General features: G+C 33.4%; 1 protein-coding gene across 3 annotated transcripts in view; it reads left to right on the top strand.

Annotated features, from left to right (window-relative positions):
- The window catches only part of LOC124354623 (regulator of G-protein signaling 7-binding protein), a 516,079-nt gene that overhangs the window by 268,493 nt on the left and 224,760 nt on the right, over window positions 1-22,826 (top strand). The window contains exon 1 of one of the 3 annotated variants that reach the window (XM_046805230.1): window positions 21,868-22,130. The exons of the other annotated variants lie outside the window; for them this stretch is intronic. Within the exon in view, the coding sequence (XP_046661186.1) occupies window positions 22,077-22,130 (54 nt within the window). The 5' untranslated portion in view covers window positions 21,868-22,076. Of the gene's footprint in view, window positions 1-21,867; window positions 22,131-22,826 lie in introns of those variants that run through there. 3 annotated transcript variants of the gene reach the window in all.

The following is a 22,826-nucleotide window of genomic DNA, read 5'->3' on the forward strand; positions in this document are numbered from 1 at the left end:
CAACATTTATTGTGGGCACACTTTGGAAACTGAAGTTCCTGATTTCATGCACTGAACGAGAACACTCGTATAAATGAGTCACTTACGTTAGCTTTACCTCTGAATACCAACATTTAATGTGGGCATACTTTGGAAACTGAAGTTCCTTGAGTTCATGTACCGAACGAGAGCACTCGTATAAATGAGTAACTTACGTTAGCTTTACCTCTGAATACCAACATTTAATGTGGGCATACTTTGGAAACTGAAGTTCCTGATTTCATGCACCGAACGAGAGCACTCGTATAAATGAGTCACTTACGTTAGCTTTAGTACCAACATTTAATGTGGGCACACTTTGGAAACTGAAGTTCCTGATTTCATGCACCGAACGAGAGCACTCGTATAAATGAGTCACTTACGTTAGCTTTACCTCTGAATACCAACATTTATTGTGGGCACACTTTGGAAACTGAAGTTCCTGATTTCATGTACCGAACGAGAGCACTCGTATAAATGAGTCACTTACGTTAGCTTTACCTCTGAATACCAACATTTAATGTGGGCACACTTTGGAAACTGAAGTTCCTGATTTCATGCACCGAACGAGAGCACTCGTATAAATGAGTCACTTACGTTAGCTTTACCTCTGAATACCAACATTTAATGTGGGCACACTTTGGAAACTGAAGTTCTCGAGGTCATGTACCGAACGAGAACACTCGTATAAATGAGTCACTTACGTTAGCTTTACCTCTGAATACCAACATTTAATGTGGGCACACTTTGGAAACTGAAGTTCCTGATTTCATGCACCGAACGAGAGCACTTCGTATAAATGAGTCACTTACGTTAGCTTTACCTCTGAATACCAACATTTATTGTGGGTACACTTTGGAAACTGAAGTTCTTGAGTTCATGTACCGAACGAGAGCACTCGTATAAATGAGTCACTTACGTTAGCTTTACCTCTGAATACCAACATTTAATGTGGGTACACTTTAGAAACTGAAGTTCCTTGATTTCATGTAACGAACGAGAGCACTCGTATAAATGAGTAACTTACGTTAGCTTTACCTCTGTGAATACCAACATTTATTGTGGGTACACTTTGGAAACTGAAGTTCTTGAGTTCATGTACCGAACGAGAACACTCGTATAAATGAGTAACTTACGTTAGCTTTACCTTTGAATACCAACATTTAATGTGGGCACACTTTGGAGACTGAAGTTCTTGAGTTCTTGTACCGAACGAGAGCACTCGTATAAATAAGTCATTTACGTTAGCTTTACCTCTGAATACCAACATTTAATGTGGGTACACTTTGGAGACTGAAGTTCTTGAGTTCTTGCACCGAACGAGAGCACTCGTATAAATGAGTCACTTACGTTAGCTTTACCTCTGAATACCAACATTTAATGTGGGTACACTTTGGAAACTGAAGTTCTTGAGTTCATGTAACGAACGAGAACACTCGTATAAATGAGTAACTTACGTTAGCTTTACCTGTGAATATCAACATTTATTGTGGGCATACTTTGGAAACTGAAGTTCTTGAGTTCATGTACCGAACGAGAGCGCTCGTATAAATGAGTCACTTACGTTAGCTTTACCTTTGAATACCAACATTTAATGTGGGCACACTTTGGAAACTGAAGTTCTTGTACCGAACGAGAGCACTCGTATAAATGAGTCACTTATGTTAGCTTTATCTGTGAATACCAACATTTAATGTGGGTACACTTTGGAAACTGAAGTTCCTGATTTCATGCACCGAACGAGAGCACTCGTATAAATGAGTAACACGTTAGCTTTACCTCTGAATACCAACATTTAATGTGGGTACACTTTGGACACTGAAGTTCTTGAGTTCATGTACCGATCGAGAACACTCGTATAAATGAGTAACTTACGTTAGCTTTATCTGTGAATGCCAACATTTAATTGTGGGCATACTTTGGAAACTGAAGTTCTTGAGTTCATGTACCGAACGAGAGCACTCGTATAAATGAGTCACTTACGTTAGCTTTACCTCTGAATACCAACATTTAATGTGGGCACACTTTGGAAACTGAAGTTCCTGATTTCATGCACCGAACAAGAGCACTGGTATAAATGAGTCACTTACGTTACCTTTATCTGTGAATATCAACATTTCACGTAGGCACTCTTTAAAAACTCAAGTTCCTGCGTTCATTTACCGAACGAAATCGTTCGTATTAATGTGTCACTTATTTTAGCTTTACCTCTGAATATCAACATTTCATTTAGGCACTCTTTGGAAACTAATATCCTTGCCCTTATATCGAACGACAAAATTCGCATTCGTAAATCACTCGTGTTAGCTTCATTTCATGTAGGCACTGTATAGATATTGAACTTTCAGAGTTCATGTACATAGCGATGAAATTCATACGAGTGAGAATTTAACGCCATTTTTAAAACTAAAGTTCCTGAGTTCATATCACTCGTATTACCTTCATGTTGGAATTCAACATTTTATGTCGTTACTTTTTGGAAACTGAAGTTCGTGAGTTCATACCGAACGATATCATTCATATGAGTGCATCACCCATGCACTTTTCTCTCTTGGAATATCAACATTTCGTGTAAGCGCTAAATAAATATGAGCTGTCTTCATTCCAAAAATCCTATTCTATTATCACTCACTTATCTTAGACATATCTCTGAAAGCTCGTACTCCTGTATCATTTACGTTATATTTAAGTATTTATATGTAATATCTTATGCAACATCTCATGAAAACTGACTATAGTCTACATATTTGATATTATATTTAGAACTTGAATCTAGCTTATTGTTCAATTTCTTATCCTTCACATCACTCTTTATTTCGCCAATAGTATTTCAGTGAATTAAAAATTTCATAATGTTTTTGTAACTTTTACAATCACTAAAATTATTTGCCTAAAATTTTTACTTGTCTGCTTGAAAACATCGCTAAATTTCAAGATAATTGAACACTAATAGTAAAATTTACCATTACACCCATCTCAAAAACTCCATGACACACTCTAAACTTGTTACACTGTACGCTTTGTTGTTCCGGTGGAGCATTGGTTGCATGTAATGTAATTCCTTTCCTCATAGAACAAAAAAAACACTTTGACCTAAAAACTGCTATTTTACGTGAAGATTTGAATTTGCTACTTACTTACTGATGGATGTTCCACTGCCATGTTTAACAAGAATTGCACAGGAGATACTATGGCAGTAGAATATCAAGCTAGTCAAGATAAGCCAGAAATATTAATATTTTTTTGTGATTTTAGAATATAATTTAATAGAAAATTGTTATCTTACAGATTTCATGAAACCGTTTTGTTGCGGTTTTGTGCCAAAAAGATAATTAATTGAAAGTTTTAAAATTGTGGAAGCTAAATATATAAACATTTTTATGAAGAGTACTTTTACATTTAGCATAATAAATGAAAAAAGTAGGAAATTTATAATTGTGGAAAAGGGGAATGAATTGTATGAAGGAAGATTTAATCATGATAGTAAATTCTTTTACAACAATGAACTCCAAGCAATCTATAAAAACTAAGGAGGCTAGTAATCAATTAAATTTGCAAGTGATGTGCTGTGTTAAGAAAATGGTATACAGGTTTAGCCATTGGATGATGCTCTTAACAGTGGTCAAATGAGACTTCTGCGCTTTAGTTTTTCTGGAACTTAAATTCTACACTCTGGATGGGTGAACGAACTGCCTAACCACAAAAGATCCCTCAGCGTTGACCTTCCTCAACATTTGAAACTTATACAGGGTGGGGCAGGGAAGTATCCCTAACTTTGAAGGTAAATTAAAAAAAAAAAACGAAAAGTGTTAGAACAAAACTTTATTGTGGCATCAAAAGGGTACAGATGGAAGTTTAATTCTTACTTTGTTTTAAACAATACATCATTCAAGTGATTTCCCTCATTGTCAACACACTGATATAGTCTGGTTCTGAAGTTCTGCATAACTCTGCGAAGCATTTGTTGTGGAATGCGGGCAACTTCAACGCGAATTGCATCCTTCAAGTCTTGTAGGGTTCTGGGTCGATGTTTAAACACTTCACTCTTGAGGTATCCCCATAAAAAGTAATCACACGGAGTTAAATCCGGCGAGCGCGCAGGCCATGGAATGTCACCATACCGGGAGATTAATCGCCCGGGGAACATTTCCCTCAAAACAGCCATCGAATGTCTAGCAGTATGGGCTGTGGCACCATCCTGCTGAAACCACACTACTCCAAATTTATTCTGTTGCAATTGTGGTGCAAGAAATTGTTGGAGCATGTTTACATACCGCTCGGAATTGATGGTAACACAACGATTGTCCTCCTCGAAGAAATAAGGCCCAATTATGCCTTCACTGCTGATTGCACACCAAACAGTCACTTTTTCACTGTGTAGAGGCCTCTCATGAACTACCCTAGGGTTTGCACCACTCCAATAACGCATATTCTGCTTATTAACAACTCCAGAAATGTGGAAGTGCGCTTCGTCACTAAACAAAACTCGTGCATCATGAGGCAAGTCAGCAATTAAAGTTTCACATGCCTGTACTCGTTGTTGCCAGTCCCGTTGTGTGAGTTCTTGAACGATGACCATCTTGTATGGATGGAAGTGGAGTTCTTCGTGGAGAATACGACGCACAGTGCGATTAGACAATGCAAGGGCGGATGCATACTTGCGGGCAGAACGCTTAGGAGACTGCAAGATCGATCTTCTGACACGGTCAATGTTTTCTGGAGTTCGGACAGTTCTCCGAGCCCCAACTCTCTTTTTCACTACACTACCACATGCACGGAAGTTTTCCACCCACAACAAAATGGATTTGCGGTCAGGAATAGGGTTGCGAGGGGGAATCCGATAACGAGTTCGCAGCGCATGCTGCACTGCAACCATAGACTTATTCTGAGAAAAATACGTCTCGACAGCAAAAGCGCGTTGCTCATTCGACCAAGCCATGTCTACAACTGACAGCGCTACTATCGGAAAATTCCGTGGCCACAGCGTCATTCGAACCTACCCCCACTCCTCCAACATGTCCCCACTACTCACAATGCCACCTCGAAAGTTTCCCTGCCCCACCCTGTATAACTATTTCGTAAAATTTTATTGATTACTCCACGAGTAATGTGTTATTATTATTGTGTTTAAAGAAGGAGTCTACTCTCTGTACCCAGACAACTTTTCGTGTAGTCATATCTTCTCTTCTCCAGACTGGATCGGAATGACGGTGTTCCCCGTCACTCAACTGTTCATTTGTTACAATCCAAAGAATAAAACCTTGGCCAACCTTGATGTATAAAGCTCAGCTGTTCAATTTTCTTTGTATTGTGTACAAAGTAGTCTCCTATAAATTTGTACTGACGAGATAATGGACGAGTAAATGCTATATATTTGTCCGAGCATTTGCTAGGATGTATAGATTGTAACATAGAGTTTAAAATGTTTCGTAATTTAGATTATATTTGGAGTGGAGTTCACCCAGTTTCTATAAGCCGTTATTTTGAATAGTCTGTGAATAAAGCCTCCTTATACATTTAAAATGCTATACTACACGAGTTTTCCCGTTCGTATTTAATAAATGCTGCTTCCTACTGTCACAATAAAGGATATTCCGAAAGTTATACGTTTTTAAGCTCATTTAAAATAGTAAAGTTTAGTTTTGGACATGGATAATACTTAAAAAGGCTTGTCAACTTCCTATGCATGAAGCCGATGGTATGGTTTATTTTTTAATATTCGAAGCACCGTTGAGATTTCAGTGAGGCCATATTCGGTAAATGTTTCAAGATACAATTTTCCTCCCACCTTCTTCGTTCCCTATTCTTGAGGTTCATGCTAAGGTAAGGCTATTTCTCAGAGTTAGATAGCTAGAGAATAATAAACCTACTCCCAAGGGGGGCTTAAGAGAAGTAAATCCCTTAGTATTCTTTCGCTGTCGCCTGAGACAGAAAATAAAATACGGCGTTGTGCTCAGGTGGAAAGGTAGCGGAGAGTCATTTTGCTCTGCTTCAAAAATCCGTGAATAACGTTATTTGTAAAGTTACATATTGTATTTTTAGGTCATAAATACCAAAATGTTTAATAATAATACCACAAAAAGAATTCTAATATAATACTCCAAAGGTGAAAAAGTAATCACCAAATTAAAATTTAACTATCTTAGCTATCTATTTTATTAAATAAGCAATACCTTTTTGGTTATCTAATTTTTTAAACTTATATCATGAAGGTTAAAAGTTAAAGTTATCTTCCATCACACTACTTTTTAACATGTATTGCATATAGGTATGTAATTCACGTAACCCGTTTTTGTAGGAGTTTCTCCAAAGGAAGAAATCGATCATCAGTCACCCTAGTTTTAATTGGAGGTAGTAATGAGAGGGTATCAATGGGGTTAAAAATCTAAAACTTTAATTTCTACACAAATCATAATTTTGTTCATTGATATTCTTAAAACTGACACGCAAGTAACAATTATTATACCATCGGCAGACATCTCAATAAAGAGATTATTTCTACTTTCAGCCAGTTATTAGGTCAATATATGGTTAGCTGAGTTTGACAGTTATTTACGTGTCTGATTGTTGCTTTTAAGTGTATCAAGCGAAGAAATATATATAACTGTTTCATAATTTCAACACTGTTAATATTCTTCTATTTCGATCTTAATAAAAACTAGCGTGGCTACCGATCGTTTTTTAGGGAAAATATATTTATACATTTCAAGAGAACCACGTTGTGTGCTTATATATTTTAAATTGGACTTTGAGCAATAACGGGTTTTTGTAGGTTTAATCTGTGATAAGAAAAATAATACATTAATTGTATTACAATTTTATCTTTATATATATATATATATATATATATATATATATATATATATATATATATTATTACCCACAAAAGAACTATAAATAAATTGAAATTGTTAAATTATGAACGTACGATTAACTTCTGTTTATGTGTGAAATTTTATAATACTTATAACCATTTCTTACAAACAATGGAACCTCTTACAGGACATACCTTTGTCAAGTTAAGGGTAACACACGTTCAAAATGTTATGCACATTTTTAGTAAATTTTATGGAGTGAAAAAGGACGTAATCTGTCGATTCACGGCTACAAAATTTCTGATTTTAGAGCCAAAATAAAGTCCCCAATAAGCTTGGACATACCAGTCTTCTGTTACTGGGTGCGCAAATCGACATATTAACAACTTGATGATATGCAGAATAGTAACGTGTGTAAACTGCTGGTGTGTACAAAATAAGGCTGTTACAAAAGTTGTCAGTATCCGTTTATCTAGCCGTTAAGACAAACTGAATACTTTGATCTTACGTCAGCAATTAAGTATCATGGACCGAGATGGAGATGTGTACCAACTTTTAAAGACGTCAGAATCAAAGATGTTTGTTAGAATAGATCTGGGCAAGAAGTCTCTTTTAAAATAAGTCACGTATTCAAGACTTCAGTTCTGCATGATTTCCTCATTCTGCTTAGCCAGACTTGGAGTAATGAATGAGTTGGCGTTTGTAAGGTTACTAGTAATGAGGGACTTTGTGGACATTGGGTCCATTCCTCCCATCTTGCCATTCAAAATGTACTAATGAGGAGAGGATAACTCTTTCTAAAATGTCCCACATCATATTTTACTGAACTATGAATTTAAACTAAGGAAAATGAACTATGAAATAATACATGTATACATGTACTTCTAAATGAACACGCTCTACTTCATGCAGCAGTAATTATTTCTAGTTTCAAGAGTCCAATTATTTTTAATTTTTACGGAAAGTTTATTAAAGTCCCTTTAAGTCAAATCTTATGACGCAAATTATAAACTTATATAACTTCTTAAAAATAAATATTATGTTTAAAGATTGCTTTCAGACCTACACATAAAAGAATGTACTTATAAAACTTTAGAATACTAAATTATGTTTACAATACAAAAAGCCCATTTGGCTCACTGGCATCAATATGTATGTAGATTCCCATTGCTGTTCGTAAGCCAGGAACATCGAAACCACCTAGATCCATAAATCCACAAGATACATGTCCATTATGATGTAATTTAAAATCACTTTAAAACACTCTAAGCCCCGAATTGTGAGAACTTCTGGCCTCCATTAGGTCCCTAATTACGTGACTGCCCAGGCTCCGTCACAGCCACTAACAGCTCCTGACCTCAGGCGGGCCCCAATCTCTAGTATGCCCAGGCCTGTGGCATCTCTCGGCCTCTAGGCCCTTCTCCATTTCTACCTTTGGCACCTCTCGGTATCTGGGAGCTCTCAGTCTTTATAAGATCCTAGCCCCTTGAAGATTTCGTTTCATCGAAATTCCCCGGGGCCTGGTTGCTCCACACAATTGGTAGTTCCTGGATTCTGACTGGCCCTAGCCTCTAGGATCATTCGCCATCTGGCAGGCTAGTCTCTCGCAGGCCTGTAGGAGCTCAATGCCTAAAGAAAAACATCCCTCGACACAATACCTAAACTTAAATCATAGTACTTAATGATAATAATATTTATATATATATATATATATTATTGATATATATATATATTATTGATATATATATATATATATATTATATATATATATATATTATATATATATATATATATATATATATATATATATATATATATATATATATATATTATATAATATACACACGTATATGTATAAAAAAATAAGAAAAACATCTCTCGAGACAGTACCTAAACGTATATATATATATACACCATATATATATATATACAATGTGTGTGTGTGTGTGTGTGTGTGTGTGTGTGTGTGTGTGTGTGAGAGAGAGAGAGAGAGAGAGAGAGTGAGAGAGAGAGTGAGAGAGAGAGAGAGAGAGAGAGAGAGAGAGATAGAGAGAGAGAGAGAGAGAGAGAGAGAGAGAGAGAGAGAGAGAGAGAGAGAGAGAGGAGAGAGAGAGAGAGAGAGAGAGAGAGAGAGAGAGAGAGAGAGAGAGAGAGAGAGAGAGAGAGGAGAGAGAGAGAGAGAAGAGAGAGAGAGAGAGAGAGAGAGAGAGAGAGGAGAGAGAGAGAGAGAGAGAGAGAGAGAGAGAGAGAGAGAGAGAGAGAGAGAGAGAGAGAGAGAGAGAGAGAGAGAGAGAGAGAGAGAGAGAGAGAGAGAGAGAGAGAGACGAGAGAGAGAGAGAGAGAGAGAGAGAGAGAGAGAAGAGAGAGAGAGAGAGAGAGAGAGAGAGAGAGAGAGAGAGAGAGAGAGAGAGAGAGAGAGAGAGAGAGAGAGAGAGAGAGAGAGAGAGAGAGAGAGAGAGAGAGAGAGAAGAGAGAGGAGAGAGAGAGAGAGAGAGAGAGAGAGAGAGAGAGAGAGAGAGAGAGAGAGAGAGAGAGAGAGAGAAGAGAGAGAGAGAGAGAGAGAGAGAGAGAGAGAGAGAGAGAGAGAGAGAGAGAGAGAGAGAGAGAGAGAGAGAGAGAGAGAGAGAGAGAGAGAGAGAGAGAGAGAGAGAGAGAGAGAGAGAGAGAGAGAGAGAGAGAGAGAGAGAGAGAAGAGAGAGAGAGAGAGAGAGAGAGAGAGAGAGAGAGAGAGAGAGAGAGAGAGAGAGAGAGAGAGAGAGAGAGAGAGAGAGAGAGGCAGAATAGAAGAACCGATCATTGTTTGCCATGTAAATCAAATAAGGTAGATATTTTCAAACAATGTAGTTTATTTAGGTCCTTAATAAGAAAAGTCTTCCAAAAACAGCGGCCTCTAGATGGTACCAAAATACCGTATCTTTGACGACGCATAGTGATTTTCTTTAATATTGATAATATATTATGTTTACATTTACATAGCTAATTTAAGTATTTTCAGATATTTTAAGGTGACTGAAAATCTTTTTACACAGAATATCGGAATATTCCGAACCAAGTTCCATTTATTTTTCAATCACACAAAATGTCTGTTAATAAGTTCTAACAAAACTGATGTTAATAAAACAACTCACTTTGATAGGCAGGTTTTATTGCTTTTTGAAAATGATCATTAATTTAACAATACACTCACATTCAAGGTGAAATAATAATCTGGAACATTCTAAATAACGCCACAGGAATATTTTAGTTTCGGAAGTTATTATCTTAAAACCATTGTTCCGTAATTCCGTATAACTGGATTAATTGAGAAGATATTTCTAAATTTCATCCTATTCTAAGAGGGGAATCATGGTCGCTCAAGACGATTTTTGCTACTCGCAATAATAGCACCCTGAAAATTGGGACCACAGTAAGATTATGTCCATACTAGTAAAGTATGAGCTTATTGCACAAACTGTTGATGAAATATCAGTGATATAATTACGCTGTATTAATATTATGTTAAACTGACATTGTATAGGTAACTTATCTATCCGCGGCTTCACATGCATTTTCGTAGGTTTTGCACCCGTCTGAGCACTTCTGGTTCGTGTTAACTATATTTGCGACGCCACTGTAGAATTCTTTCTATCTTCACACGATCTTGAAAATATGTTAAAGATTGTATATTTAAAGTGATTTTAATTTACTTCGATGTTAGTACGTTTTTGTTCCTTAGTTGATTCTACCTTCTTCCTGATCAAAAAAGGTATACATACATACACAACTCTGTGAAGCCTACTTTTGTCAACTAGTTTAGGTTCACAACTTTAACATTTTCTCTTGTATCTGGGCTGCTAGCAGTAACCCGCCATTTTGCACGCAATTTAGAAGGCGTTTCACGTGTATGACCACTGCTAGCTAGAATGAATTGTATTTACGACGCCAATGTGCCTTGGTTCCCGATCAAGAAAAAAAAAAATATATATATACTTTATCACAGATCAGGGAACCCTACATCTGTCAAAAGCTAACTATGATGAGTTTTATATCAGTCTTAAAGTTAGATAGAAACATTGCCTTATATATCTAATACTTAATATTTGATAGAAATGTACAGTTAAAAGCATATTACCAATGACACTACCCGTGTGTTTCTTTATAAGCTGATAATATTGTTAATTTGTAAAACATTTAGAGCTGGAATTGGTACATTATTGGAAAGTACAATCCAGCGAACGTTCATCTAGCATTGTTCATGCCGATTGCCTCATACCAGGAGGCTTTGGTGTCAAATTCTAACCATCTTATGTTTTAGGATATTTTGTAGGGTAGAAAAGTTTACTTACCTAATCACTAAAGTATAAAACCGTTTTAAAACATTTTCTTATTTATCAGAGAATGTACTCACTATAAATTTAAACCTATTTAAAATTATAAATAATGTGTACATAGAACAGTTGATTACATTTAACATGATCTTTTCATTAATATTTCACAATTTTCGAGACCAAGATGTCAATTTTTGCTACTTTAAATACCAAGTGGGGCGTATCTCAGAAGGATTTTCTAAACAAGAATAGCCCTTTTATTATCATCCCAGAGGCCGTAAAGTGTTAGTACAATTAGTTGAATAGTTTACGCGTGAAGCAAAACAAACAAATTTAATTTTGCATTTATAATACTATTGCAATAAGTCTTTTAATTTTTAATAACTTTTAATCTAAGCTACCCAAACCGATTGTTTTAATGTATATAACTATGCATTACGGTTATTTATTTTCAATTAACGAAGTGTTCTTCTATATCGTTACTATCATAATTGTTGAAAAGCTCTTATTTCTCTTCGCATTGTTTATGAAAGTTGTTATAAAACTTAATTACTCTTTATATTATTCTAAGAACATTCTATTTTTATTCTATGCAGTTATATGTTGCTAAACAACCACTAAGATGACCTTAAGATGTCGGTAGACTAAAACAATTGTTACGTATTTTCTATATAATGTTTTCTGCCTGATTATCCCCCTATATTCTATTGTGCTTAGCTGGACTTAGTTAATAGACGTCAAAAATCTTGTTCAACTTTTAACCACTCACCGTAGAACAATAGAACATTTTAGGGAAACCACTTTAAGATGTATAATTTTGAAATATACCTCATTTTATTCATTTAAAACGTTAGAATAATAATGGATATTTTAGGTTGTCCAATATTTGCGAAAATTCTAAAGAAGACAACTACCTTAAAATAATAGGTGATACAAATATAATAACAGGAAATGTCTCTTGTAAAGTTACTTGTTTTAGAATGATTTGCATAGATCAAGATTGTTACTTGATAATCTCATACGTAAGAATGGGAAGGTGAATGAATTACGTCCATGAATAAAAGTCTGTTCATTTCTATGACCGGTACGAGCGTATTTTTTGTGACAATTATAAAACAATAAGGGAAAAAAACAACGAGCAGTGCAGTTATAAGAGGATTATTTTTAACCATTATTGAATTCTACAACAGTGACGGTTACTATTTAAAAAATGTTCAATGCGTACGTGAGAGAGGGTTACTGAAAATGGAACAGTTTATGTAGTAATAGAATGTAATCCATTGAATAGAATAAATATTAAATATAATATAAAAGTTAATTTCTTTATGTTAATTAAACAAAATATAAGTTATACATATACCAGTATGCATAATTCACAAAACAATTCAATTTACAAAACTTGATTCGAATATGGTTTTGTTTACATTATTAAGTTAAAAACTATACATATACACCGTTATTGTGGTTTATAAAATATATGTTTTGATTTAATTTTTGTTGATTATATTTCAATCATTTATAACACAAAATGATTAGTATTTTATGTATTATTCTAGAAGGAAAGTAAATAATGGGGAAAACATAGTAACACGTGATAGATATAAACCATGTAAGTTGAGATTATCTTCGGAAACAAACCTATAGTTTTATAAGTTACTAGAAACCCAAATGAAATATATGGTAAATGACCTATTTCTGTTAACAGAAGACAACATTTAGATAACATTGCTTGAGTAGTATGCATTCCTCTGTATAATACCAGCTCTGTTAATACTCTTAGGGAGGTTAAGTTATTTAGTTAAATTCTCAGTTATATCTTCTTCCATTTTACGAACCGTATAATTATTGCGACTAAAGTTGTAAAATGTTCTCTGTGAACTTGTGGAAGGAACTTGCAAACTATGCGAACGCTGCAGGCTCAAAGCGTACTAAGTCGGGCACTTGAGAACAAGTTGAGCCAAGTTGATGCTCAAGGCTAACGATTCAATCGAGCTAATACTTGTTGGTCTCTTTTGGTACTAAACTGTGACCATTGTATTGTTCAACATTTAGGTAGATCTTGTTTATAAAACTGGCCTCATCGTATTACTTACGGATAATTTCTACATGACTTCACTGAATAAGATCTTTAGAGCCATACACTGTGATATAAAATGCGGCAATTTGATCATCAGCTTGGAAACCATTTATTTCCACGGGAGCCGTTCAAATTTCAAGAAAAACATTTCTCTGTAATTTATGAGCCTAGAGATAAACTGTGATTGTATTAATGTGGTTGGAATCCTATATACCTAAAATACGACATAACTATGTTTCAATTGTAATAATAACGGTTTTATTTTTTCCGAATAAAATGGAATTTATATTTTTAACTATTTTATCACAATATTATCTATGTTGCAATAATAAGGTTTTGCTCTGGAACATAGTTTTGGTCCTAGATTTAGTAATGTTTTTCAGTGTCAACAATCCAAAAGAACCCCACTTCTCAAGATGGTCAGTATGTTCTATATTATTTATAGTCGGAATATGATAAAATATTGTTCATGGATTGATCTTAATCAACTGCAATGTTTGTGTATTGTCGCAAAACATTTTTATACACAGAAAATGGTACTGTAATCTTAGGCTACTCCTGTACATAATAATAAAATAAAATATAATTTAAAAATTGTCTACTTATAATTTTATAACACTATGAAATGACTGTTCGTATTGCTTAATATATTTTAATGTAAAGAAGGAGCTACATAACATTTATTACATTATATGACGAATGATCACATTTAAATTCTAATGGTAAAACATAATAACAATAAATTATATATCATTGTTATGTACCAAAGAACACTTTGAGTTTCCTTCATCATGATATTTATAACCGTTTTAAATATGATGCAAAAAGATACAAGGGATAATACAGGTAATTGTTAGATACTAAAACTTATATTCTTATTGCTAATATACGAGACTCATACCCTAATAGTTATCTAGATAACTTTATTTTTGATTATTTAAAATGAAATAGTGTTTTACTGAATAAAAAATATTAACGTTTTATAAAAGTCTATTTTTTACTTCTTTTTTTACAAGTTTTCTAAACATTTTCTATCCATCTTAACCAGCTGAATTGATGTTGCAGCGATAAAATTTGTATATGCTTTATATAATATGTATGGGGATATTCCCTTGGCGTAATCTTTTCTGAGACAGATATAATATGTCCCTAAATATATTGTAAAGATGAAGGACTCATTTATTTAAGATTTTAAAGTAATTGTCTGCATAAAGTTTTAAGTCATGATTATAATATAAATTTTTTACATTCAAATCTTTTCAACATCGTAAGCGGATCTCCGCATCTCAAATCCATATTACACAACTAAATATATACATATATATATATATATATATATATATATATATATATACATATATATATATATATATATATATATATATACATAGAGTAATATGTAACTTTTCCGTTCAATCACGGCAACAACCTGTGACTCTCGCCTTCATGTTCGGTTGTTCATAAATAAATTTTCACTTCACGTAGGAAAGTATTAAGCAAGAATAACAATTTGAGTTAAAATGGAAGATTTACTCATGTCCCCTTGACACACCTTAAAAGTATACGTGCCTTAGAAACAATGAGTTCAGTTTTCATAAATATTACGTCTCAAAAGACACTCACAGTTAAAACTCAAAGCTCGCAGTGTTTATTTTAAACTTTACTAGAATGAGACCAGAGACACATCAGTATCTAGGTTTTCACTAAGAAAAATGCGTAATTGGTAGTATACGTGTATTCCTTTTCGTAAGTTGTATAAACCGTCTATACTATAGATAAATTTGGCATATTGCGTACTCTGGAAACGGACAAATCATTCATTTTACGCGAGAGAAGCGGCCCACACGGGAAATATTTATTTCCCAAATACAAATTAATAACACGTACAATGTATCTATATTACTATAAATCCTACATCCATTATTAACATAATAAATAATCATCTAAATATGGTAAAAAAACGGCTGCAAAATATTCAATAATACTATTCCATCAGGGAAAAATAGGGTCTACATGGGCAAGTAGCCTGTGCGTAGACCCGAGCCATTATGGCAACGATATAGGAACGGATTTTTAGAAAAAAAAAATAGTTATATGTGATAGAATATTTTGTAATTAAGAAAAAAATTAAATAGTAAAACAATAAAATAAATACAATACATTAATGTTTATAGTTTTGGAGCAAATCAGTTAACGATGACAACAAACCCACCTCTTTAAGCTAAAAATAAAAAATAAAAATATATCAAACCATAACAATCTAATATCTGTCGGATACAACTATTTCCTTCCAGGGGCAGCCGGACGCAACAATACATAACGCAATGACTGAGGGGTAGGTGAGGGGGGTCAAGGTCAGGTCCGCCTGTTGTACCCGGTCACAATGAGGGCCTCGACTTCCTCGTCACTGAGACTGATAAGCAGTTCCGACACTTTCCTTTTAAAAGTCGATAATGCAGTTGTTTGAAAAAGTTCTACGCCTTCATATTTTAAGCACAAAATTTCGGTAGAGTAGTTGAGAAATGTAATAACAATTAGTAGTTGAAAAAGATTTAATAAGATTGGAGGTAGTAATTCCTATGTTTCTAGAGTATCTAGTGCTGTAATTATGAGTAATTGGAATAAATATTTCGGTAAAATTATTGAACGTGTGTATTAATACAGTTTTAATGAAAATTTGTCTGACCGTAAAAACTCTAGTCTCTTGGAATAGGGTACTGGTCGGGCAACGCTTACTCTTCCTAAAAGCAGCTTTTAATATTGATTTTTGAATTATACTAAGGTTATGAATTAAAGTTTTATTTGCTCGGACTATAGATCTGAGTTACAGAAAGTGCAGGTTAACATTCTGTCTATGACCGCAGTACTTTTTATATCAGTACCATGTAATATATCGACTCTCCTCCTTATTCTGTTTCACAAGCTACTCGCACTGGCCAGTGAACTATGATTAAGGCAAAAATGTCTTACAAGGAGATCAGCTTTTCCTTTTTCGAAAATATATAAATACTCATATCTGGACAGATATTTGAGAGTAAGGATGATTGTATATAAGACAACATATCTTCTTGTTCTATTGCAATTCCATGACTAGTGTCATTTGATCACTAGCTATCAATATGTAAACCCTATATTTAAATATAAACACATTCTGTGCACACGCGCGGGCACAGTGGTTTGTCCAAACGTAAGAGGAAAGATGATATTGAACGTACGGAAATCAAGAAATTACTCCATCTCCTGACTTCCCGCCTTCTCTGTATTTCTCAACGTTGCCTGTAGAAAATATAACATTCAATAAAAGTCTCTTCTCAAAAGTTCCAGAAATTGATTTCCATCTGTCCCGTGACAGAGATCGCTTATTTAGTCGTGTTTGACTATCATATATGCGAGTCGCAGTTTTAAAACCTCTGTTTTAATTAATTTGCTTTCACGAGATGAAGTTTGCGCTTTTAATTGTTTCTGAAAACTAAACCATGACAAGTTAAGACGTACTAAAGTTTTTAGTGTATAAATGAAATTTGAATAGGATTTAACATATTTTTTAGGTCCGTCTACCGTCCTCACAGTAATTCAAGAAATGCGTAAATCTTTTAAGGTTGTTCGTGGTTGTTCGCACAGGCCAGTGGCCAATGAGGACGGGCAGAATAAGGCTTAAAAGGGGATCGGCTTCTCCTTTTTAAAAAATAAAAAAATAAAAAAAATGAAGTGAATGAATGAGTTTCTTAAGATATCAAAATAAGATAAGTTTAAAGAGCAATGAGCAATTTTATATATGATATTTTGTAGGGGAGTTCCAGGAATTAGAACTTATCATTTCCATTACGATGTAAAATAAAACTAGTTGACTATAAGGGTTTGCATTATATTTCACTCTACACAGGCATAAATTCTCAAATATAAAGATCTCACTAACTTTACAAGAGGAAGCCTTTATTTGTGTCGTTTTCATTGTCATGAAGTTACCAAAGCGTGGTTGCACACGAATATAGGATTATGCTGGATATTTGAAATGTATATCAAACAGGGAAATCAAGTGCAGTTATTTCCAGGTTAATCAAATCTTTGACAAGATTGCCGTTCCAATAGTCAACAATCAGATTGTAACTGTGATTACTACAGATTGGAAATCATAATTAGATAAATTACTCACATACATGCAGATTAGTTGGTTCAGGGAATGATAACTCGTTATTTTACTCTTTAATTTTGTTATGATTTAAATAATTTCATTTACAGTGATTGGGGGTATAATTACGAATCAAATACCAGATAAGAAATAATTTCAGTTCATATTTTTAATAGCTGGCTGTACTGGTGCCATTTGGATTTAAATCCATAAGAACAACATTAAACAGGTTTGTGGATTAATGTTAGTTATAGAATGATGGAAAATGTCTTATTCTAAATATATTCCGAACAAACACTTTCTATTTTGTTATATTTATGAGTCATTCATAAAAGATTTTTAACTTTATTGTACTCCATTGTTTGAATAATAAGAAAGTGTAACCTACAATAAAAAAATAAGAAGTGTTTGGATGTGTACTAATTAAATCTTTAATATTAGGCATTTCCTATAATAATAATACGTCCATAATTAAGGCCATAAGATTGTTTGAAGTTCAACCTTATTCTTATGGCGCAGAACTCATTGTCGTTCACTACTAAAGTCTAAGTCTAAATAAAAGTACCACTTGATAAAATATTTGTTTTTAATTAATAATTTATTAAAGCTTATTGTATGACACAATCTCCTCTTTATATTGATATCTCATGTATATGCATATGTACATACAAAGTATTTGTAATAGATTCTGTTATGGTATCATATATAAATATTGCAGCTTTTAAATACGATTACTCTGGTAATAGCCATAAACATAATATTATAAGCGCAAAATCATGTTAATTTCCCTAAACATGTGACGAGTTTTTTTTAATGTATGAACAGATAATTATCTATAAAAAAGTCGGTAGAAAACTATTTAAAGTAGAACTTAAAATGTCAATGAATCGTTCATTAACTAGGTTATGGTATACATTTTCGTGACACCTACTACCCAAAACTGGGTGCATATTAAGCTATAACTATTTTAATGGGAGTAATATATCAGCTATAAATTATTTAAAAATAAATATTGGACTAAGGCCAGGATATCAAAAATATAACAGAGGAATAAAATCTTCTAAAAATTATGAACAGAACACTTACACAGATTTTACTGTAATTTATAAAAGACACTTATGGTATGAAAATTAAGGAATTATTTGTCTAAGTCATTCAATATTTCAAAATAATCATTTATAATAGGGTTTCAGTGATACAAATCTTATTTTTTTACTGTAGTCTGGGCAAGAATGGTTTATTTATTGAGGCATATTGGTCTATTTCTGAAGCCACAATGTTACAAAACTTCACTACTTTGTAAGCTGGGTTTCATAACAGTGTTCAAAACGTATTCAAATGCTTTAATAGGTTAAATTTGACACTGGAAAAAATTTTGAGGAAATCGTTAAGTGGTAAATTTGTCTTTACTATCGGCATTACACTACTAATCAAGAACTATACACTTAATAAATATTTTTACTCTTATAAAGAAATCTTTCAGCTCGAAATTTAAAGAACTGCTTAATGTAATTGAAATTTGGATTATGTTCCATAAATATTATCGTTATATTCTCAAATAAAAAAAATTATATTTTTGAAATCTTTTTAATCATAAAACCTCTTTGGAACAGCGAATATTAAAAACAAAAATATTTAAATTGATCCAGTCGTTCTCGATAATCGTGTTTAGTTACATATTTAGCTATTAGTTTTGATCATATTTATATACGTTGAAGTAACCTTAGTAATTTCAAGAAAGGTTGACAAAAAATGTTCCGCGTCGTCACTCGAACCCTATTCTATGCGTAATAACTAATTTTTATACAATATTTTTACCATGCATCCTAAGTTTTGCTTGTTCCCGAATCTCGTGTTAGTTGTTACTTTTTAGTTTTATATATACGAGTATATATATATATATATATATATATATATATATATATATATATATATATATATATATATATATATATATATTATATATATATATGTACGTATACACACTCACACTCTATAATATTCGTACCTTTTTTATTTGTGTGAGGCCCTTCGCTTTGTTACTACTAATTTCATCTGTAGGTCTAATAACGTTTTCTTTGAAAACGGAAGGTTCCGAACAAATAAAAGTTTATTATTATTGGAGTGCTTGTTTTTTATACTTATTACAGAATTACAATAAGAAAGGATATTCTACAACGTAGATATTTATACTTATTTCGACAGATCTACCGTCAATCACTAAACATCCACATAATCTAATCAACATAGTTCTTGTATCTATTACAGAGAGAGAAATCTTATTTATATTCCCTTAAAAATCCGGGATGTGAGACACAAATAAATGTTCCTAATTTAGAACGACGGCTTATTTCTATGCCATATTGACAAAACTTATTGCTCTTGTTGCTATATTGTGGTTTAAATTTTCCCACAACTTCAATGACCACTCTGATTCTGTCATTTATACTCGTGGGTATTTCTTTAAAACTTCTGTTCGTGCGAATAAACTAAATAAAAGCTCCAGTGACCGAACTGAGTCAATATGTGCTTTTGCGCCACCCGGATTAGATTATTTTTGATGATGAATGAAGACGTCCTGTAAACTTCCTGGAAGAATTTAATCGCACGTCCTGTACGTTCTTTTGTTTATAGTTGTGTTCGTAATAAAGATAACGGCTTTCCAATAGTAACTAATAAATGTGTTTCTACAAAGCTTTATCTATAGAAATTGGTGATTTGTTTTACTACATCAACAAAACGGAAACCAACAGAGTAAGAGTTGAAAGAGCAAAGACCATTCATTACATGCCCACAGAACAATATATATGGTTTTTAATCCTAAAAGATTTGCATATACTATTTTGAGTTATATCGTTATATATCGAATAACTAGTTTTGCGGCGTAATCAATGAAATTATGAGTCGAACGTTTACGTTATTGCTGTAAAAACAAAGCGCTGGTTTATGGGCTTCAAACTTCAATTCACTTCCCATTTCGTATTCAAAAACCTTCGTATATTCTGCCTACTTCTGCCTATTGCGTACCGGATAGATTAAGTAGACAATTCTGAACCATGAACGGCTTTTGCGCGTATTTCCAAGGCTACAGAAGGCTTGTAGACATAATGACAAGTCCGGTCTTTGACCGAGTTACAAATAGGTGATATGATAAGAAAATGATGGATAGAAAAGGCGCTGATACACAAAATTGACTAATTCATTTAACTTCTACAAGTGAGACATGTGGATTGACTGCACGCAGTACTAGTCGATCACGGTTTTCAATCTAAGGAAATTGATAACCAAAAGGTATTATAGAGATGACTGTGTACTCACCGATACTATGACTATGATGTTGAAGTTTAATTTACGTCAGGATTTTATTGGAAAAAACTAATTGTCTCGTAGAACATTGTGAGTTATGTCGAAGACGAAGTTTCCTCTACTCGTCTACTCAAAAAACACCAGAAACTTCAAAAAGTATGGGATATGACAACTCGAAAATTATTAATTCTGCACTGCCTCTGTTAACACATGCCATATTCTAGCAGATATACGAGGTCACTTCTGATCAAGGATAATAATTCATTATGCAAGAATATCCATAATTTCAAAACTGGGGGAAGCAAACAATAAGGCACAATTTACTCCAAGGTTCCAAAAAAACATTACTTACATTTTAACATATGAAAACCTTGAAAAGTATCAGAATACAAATATTCTTTACGATATAATTCCTCTTGAGCCTATGTTACAAAAAAACTGGATTAGTTCGACCAATAATTTCTAACTACTGTACCATTATACTCTATAATTCAGGAGCATATTATAAAACAATACTATGTGATGAGACTATGATCTCAACTAACATTTCATTTTCACAAACTTGGATCTGACTTTTAAATTTGCTATAGTTTATCAAGAGAAATGCATTGTAGAGTATTTAACTATTTCTGAAATCAATTCCAGAAGGAAAGCGGAGGTGTGTATGGTAATTTGGTAAATGTAAGCCGTGTTTGAGCGACTGTTGACACTGTATAAACATTGTCACGTGGAAGCCCTCATGCGCATGCGCGGGGAGACAGCTGAGGGTTGTCAGAATCGCGCCAACTCTCCTCGTGGCATGTCGCTACATGTTTGGCAGTGTTGCGGTTTTCCCGTACATCCACTACACGTGTTGCATTCTTTACCGCGAGTGTTTTCATGAATTTATTAGTTAATTATGGTAGTATTAAAACGTTAACAAGGAGTAATAATACGTAAAATAGGACCCACACTATTGTTCAAAAACGGTTCTAACTGAACTGAATATCTGAAAAATATTTTAAAAACAATAATATGCTAATTTAAATTACGATATGTCAGTGCTTTTTGAATAATGCAATTTTTGATATAGGTACTTAAAACCAATTTCAAACTATCTAATTTAATCTCTAAATTATTTAAACTAAAAATAACGACTTGTATTGAATTCACTAAAAAGAATATGTCGGTACTTCAGTATTTTTCAATAAATAAATAAAAATCCAGCTATGAAACCGAAGCTTACATTACAATTAATATAGTAAAACTAAGGTATCACTGGCATATTTTACAGGATGTAGGTATTTGCTTTTATTAATGCCTGTAGTATGACAATAAAAGATTAACTTACACTATACGTCTCATAGTTAGATTTAACATTTTTGCAGAAATATTTTCAAGTGATAAAGATAATGTCAAGTGGCGGTGATGAAGCAGTGTAAGTGATGGCTTCACTGCATCTTCTGCATCATCATCATGAGGAACCGAAGACGACAACGGTAACCAAATTCTCTTTAGTCTTTAATAAAAATGTTTTTGAACACCAAAGTAATATTAAACTTTTTTATCATTAATTTAGTACTGTACACTATACACACTATACCTAAAATTCGACAATATCAGCTACGTGTACGACCACATTATACTAACATTTTTATAACACTTGTATCTTGTTTAAAAAGTTGTGTTGACTTGCCTACTAGTAAAATGAAAGTCTTAGCCATATCTTTTACGAAAGTTACTAAGGATTCCAAAATAACTGTAGAATCAGTTATATAAAACATTTTAAAGTAACTTATTAAGTAATAAAACTAGAAAACAGTAATATTGTGTTACGAGGAAGTCCAGCCCGATACAAGTACAGGAATTGTCTCATTGAGCAATTAAATCAATATAAATGAACATTGTCCTGTACAAATATTAACGCGAACAGGTAATAATTAGTACATCGGGTAAAATAAATTGTAATCATTTTTACATTTTACCAGATCTACCTTCAGGCATCTCAATCAGTTATGAAGCTTCTTAATTCGAACATAATAGCTCATTCTGAATCCGAATACTCATAACAAGGGCGTTGTCATAAAAAATTCAAAAGTATTCATTAGTGATTCAACAATTTCATTCATGATGGATTCTGGGCATAATTTAATGAGGTTTAAAAACTACTAGGATATGGAAATCTTTGTTCTTCG

Source organism: Homalodisca vitripennis, chromosome 2, assembly GCF_021130785.1.
Source record: "Homalodisca vitripennis isolate AUS2020 chromosome 2, UT_GWSS_2.1, whole genome shotgun sequence".
Classification (NCBI taxonomy): domain Eukaryota; kingdom Metazoa; phylum Arthropoda; class Insecta; order Hemiptera; family Cicadellidae; genus Homalodisca; species Homalodisca vitripennis.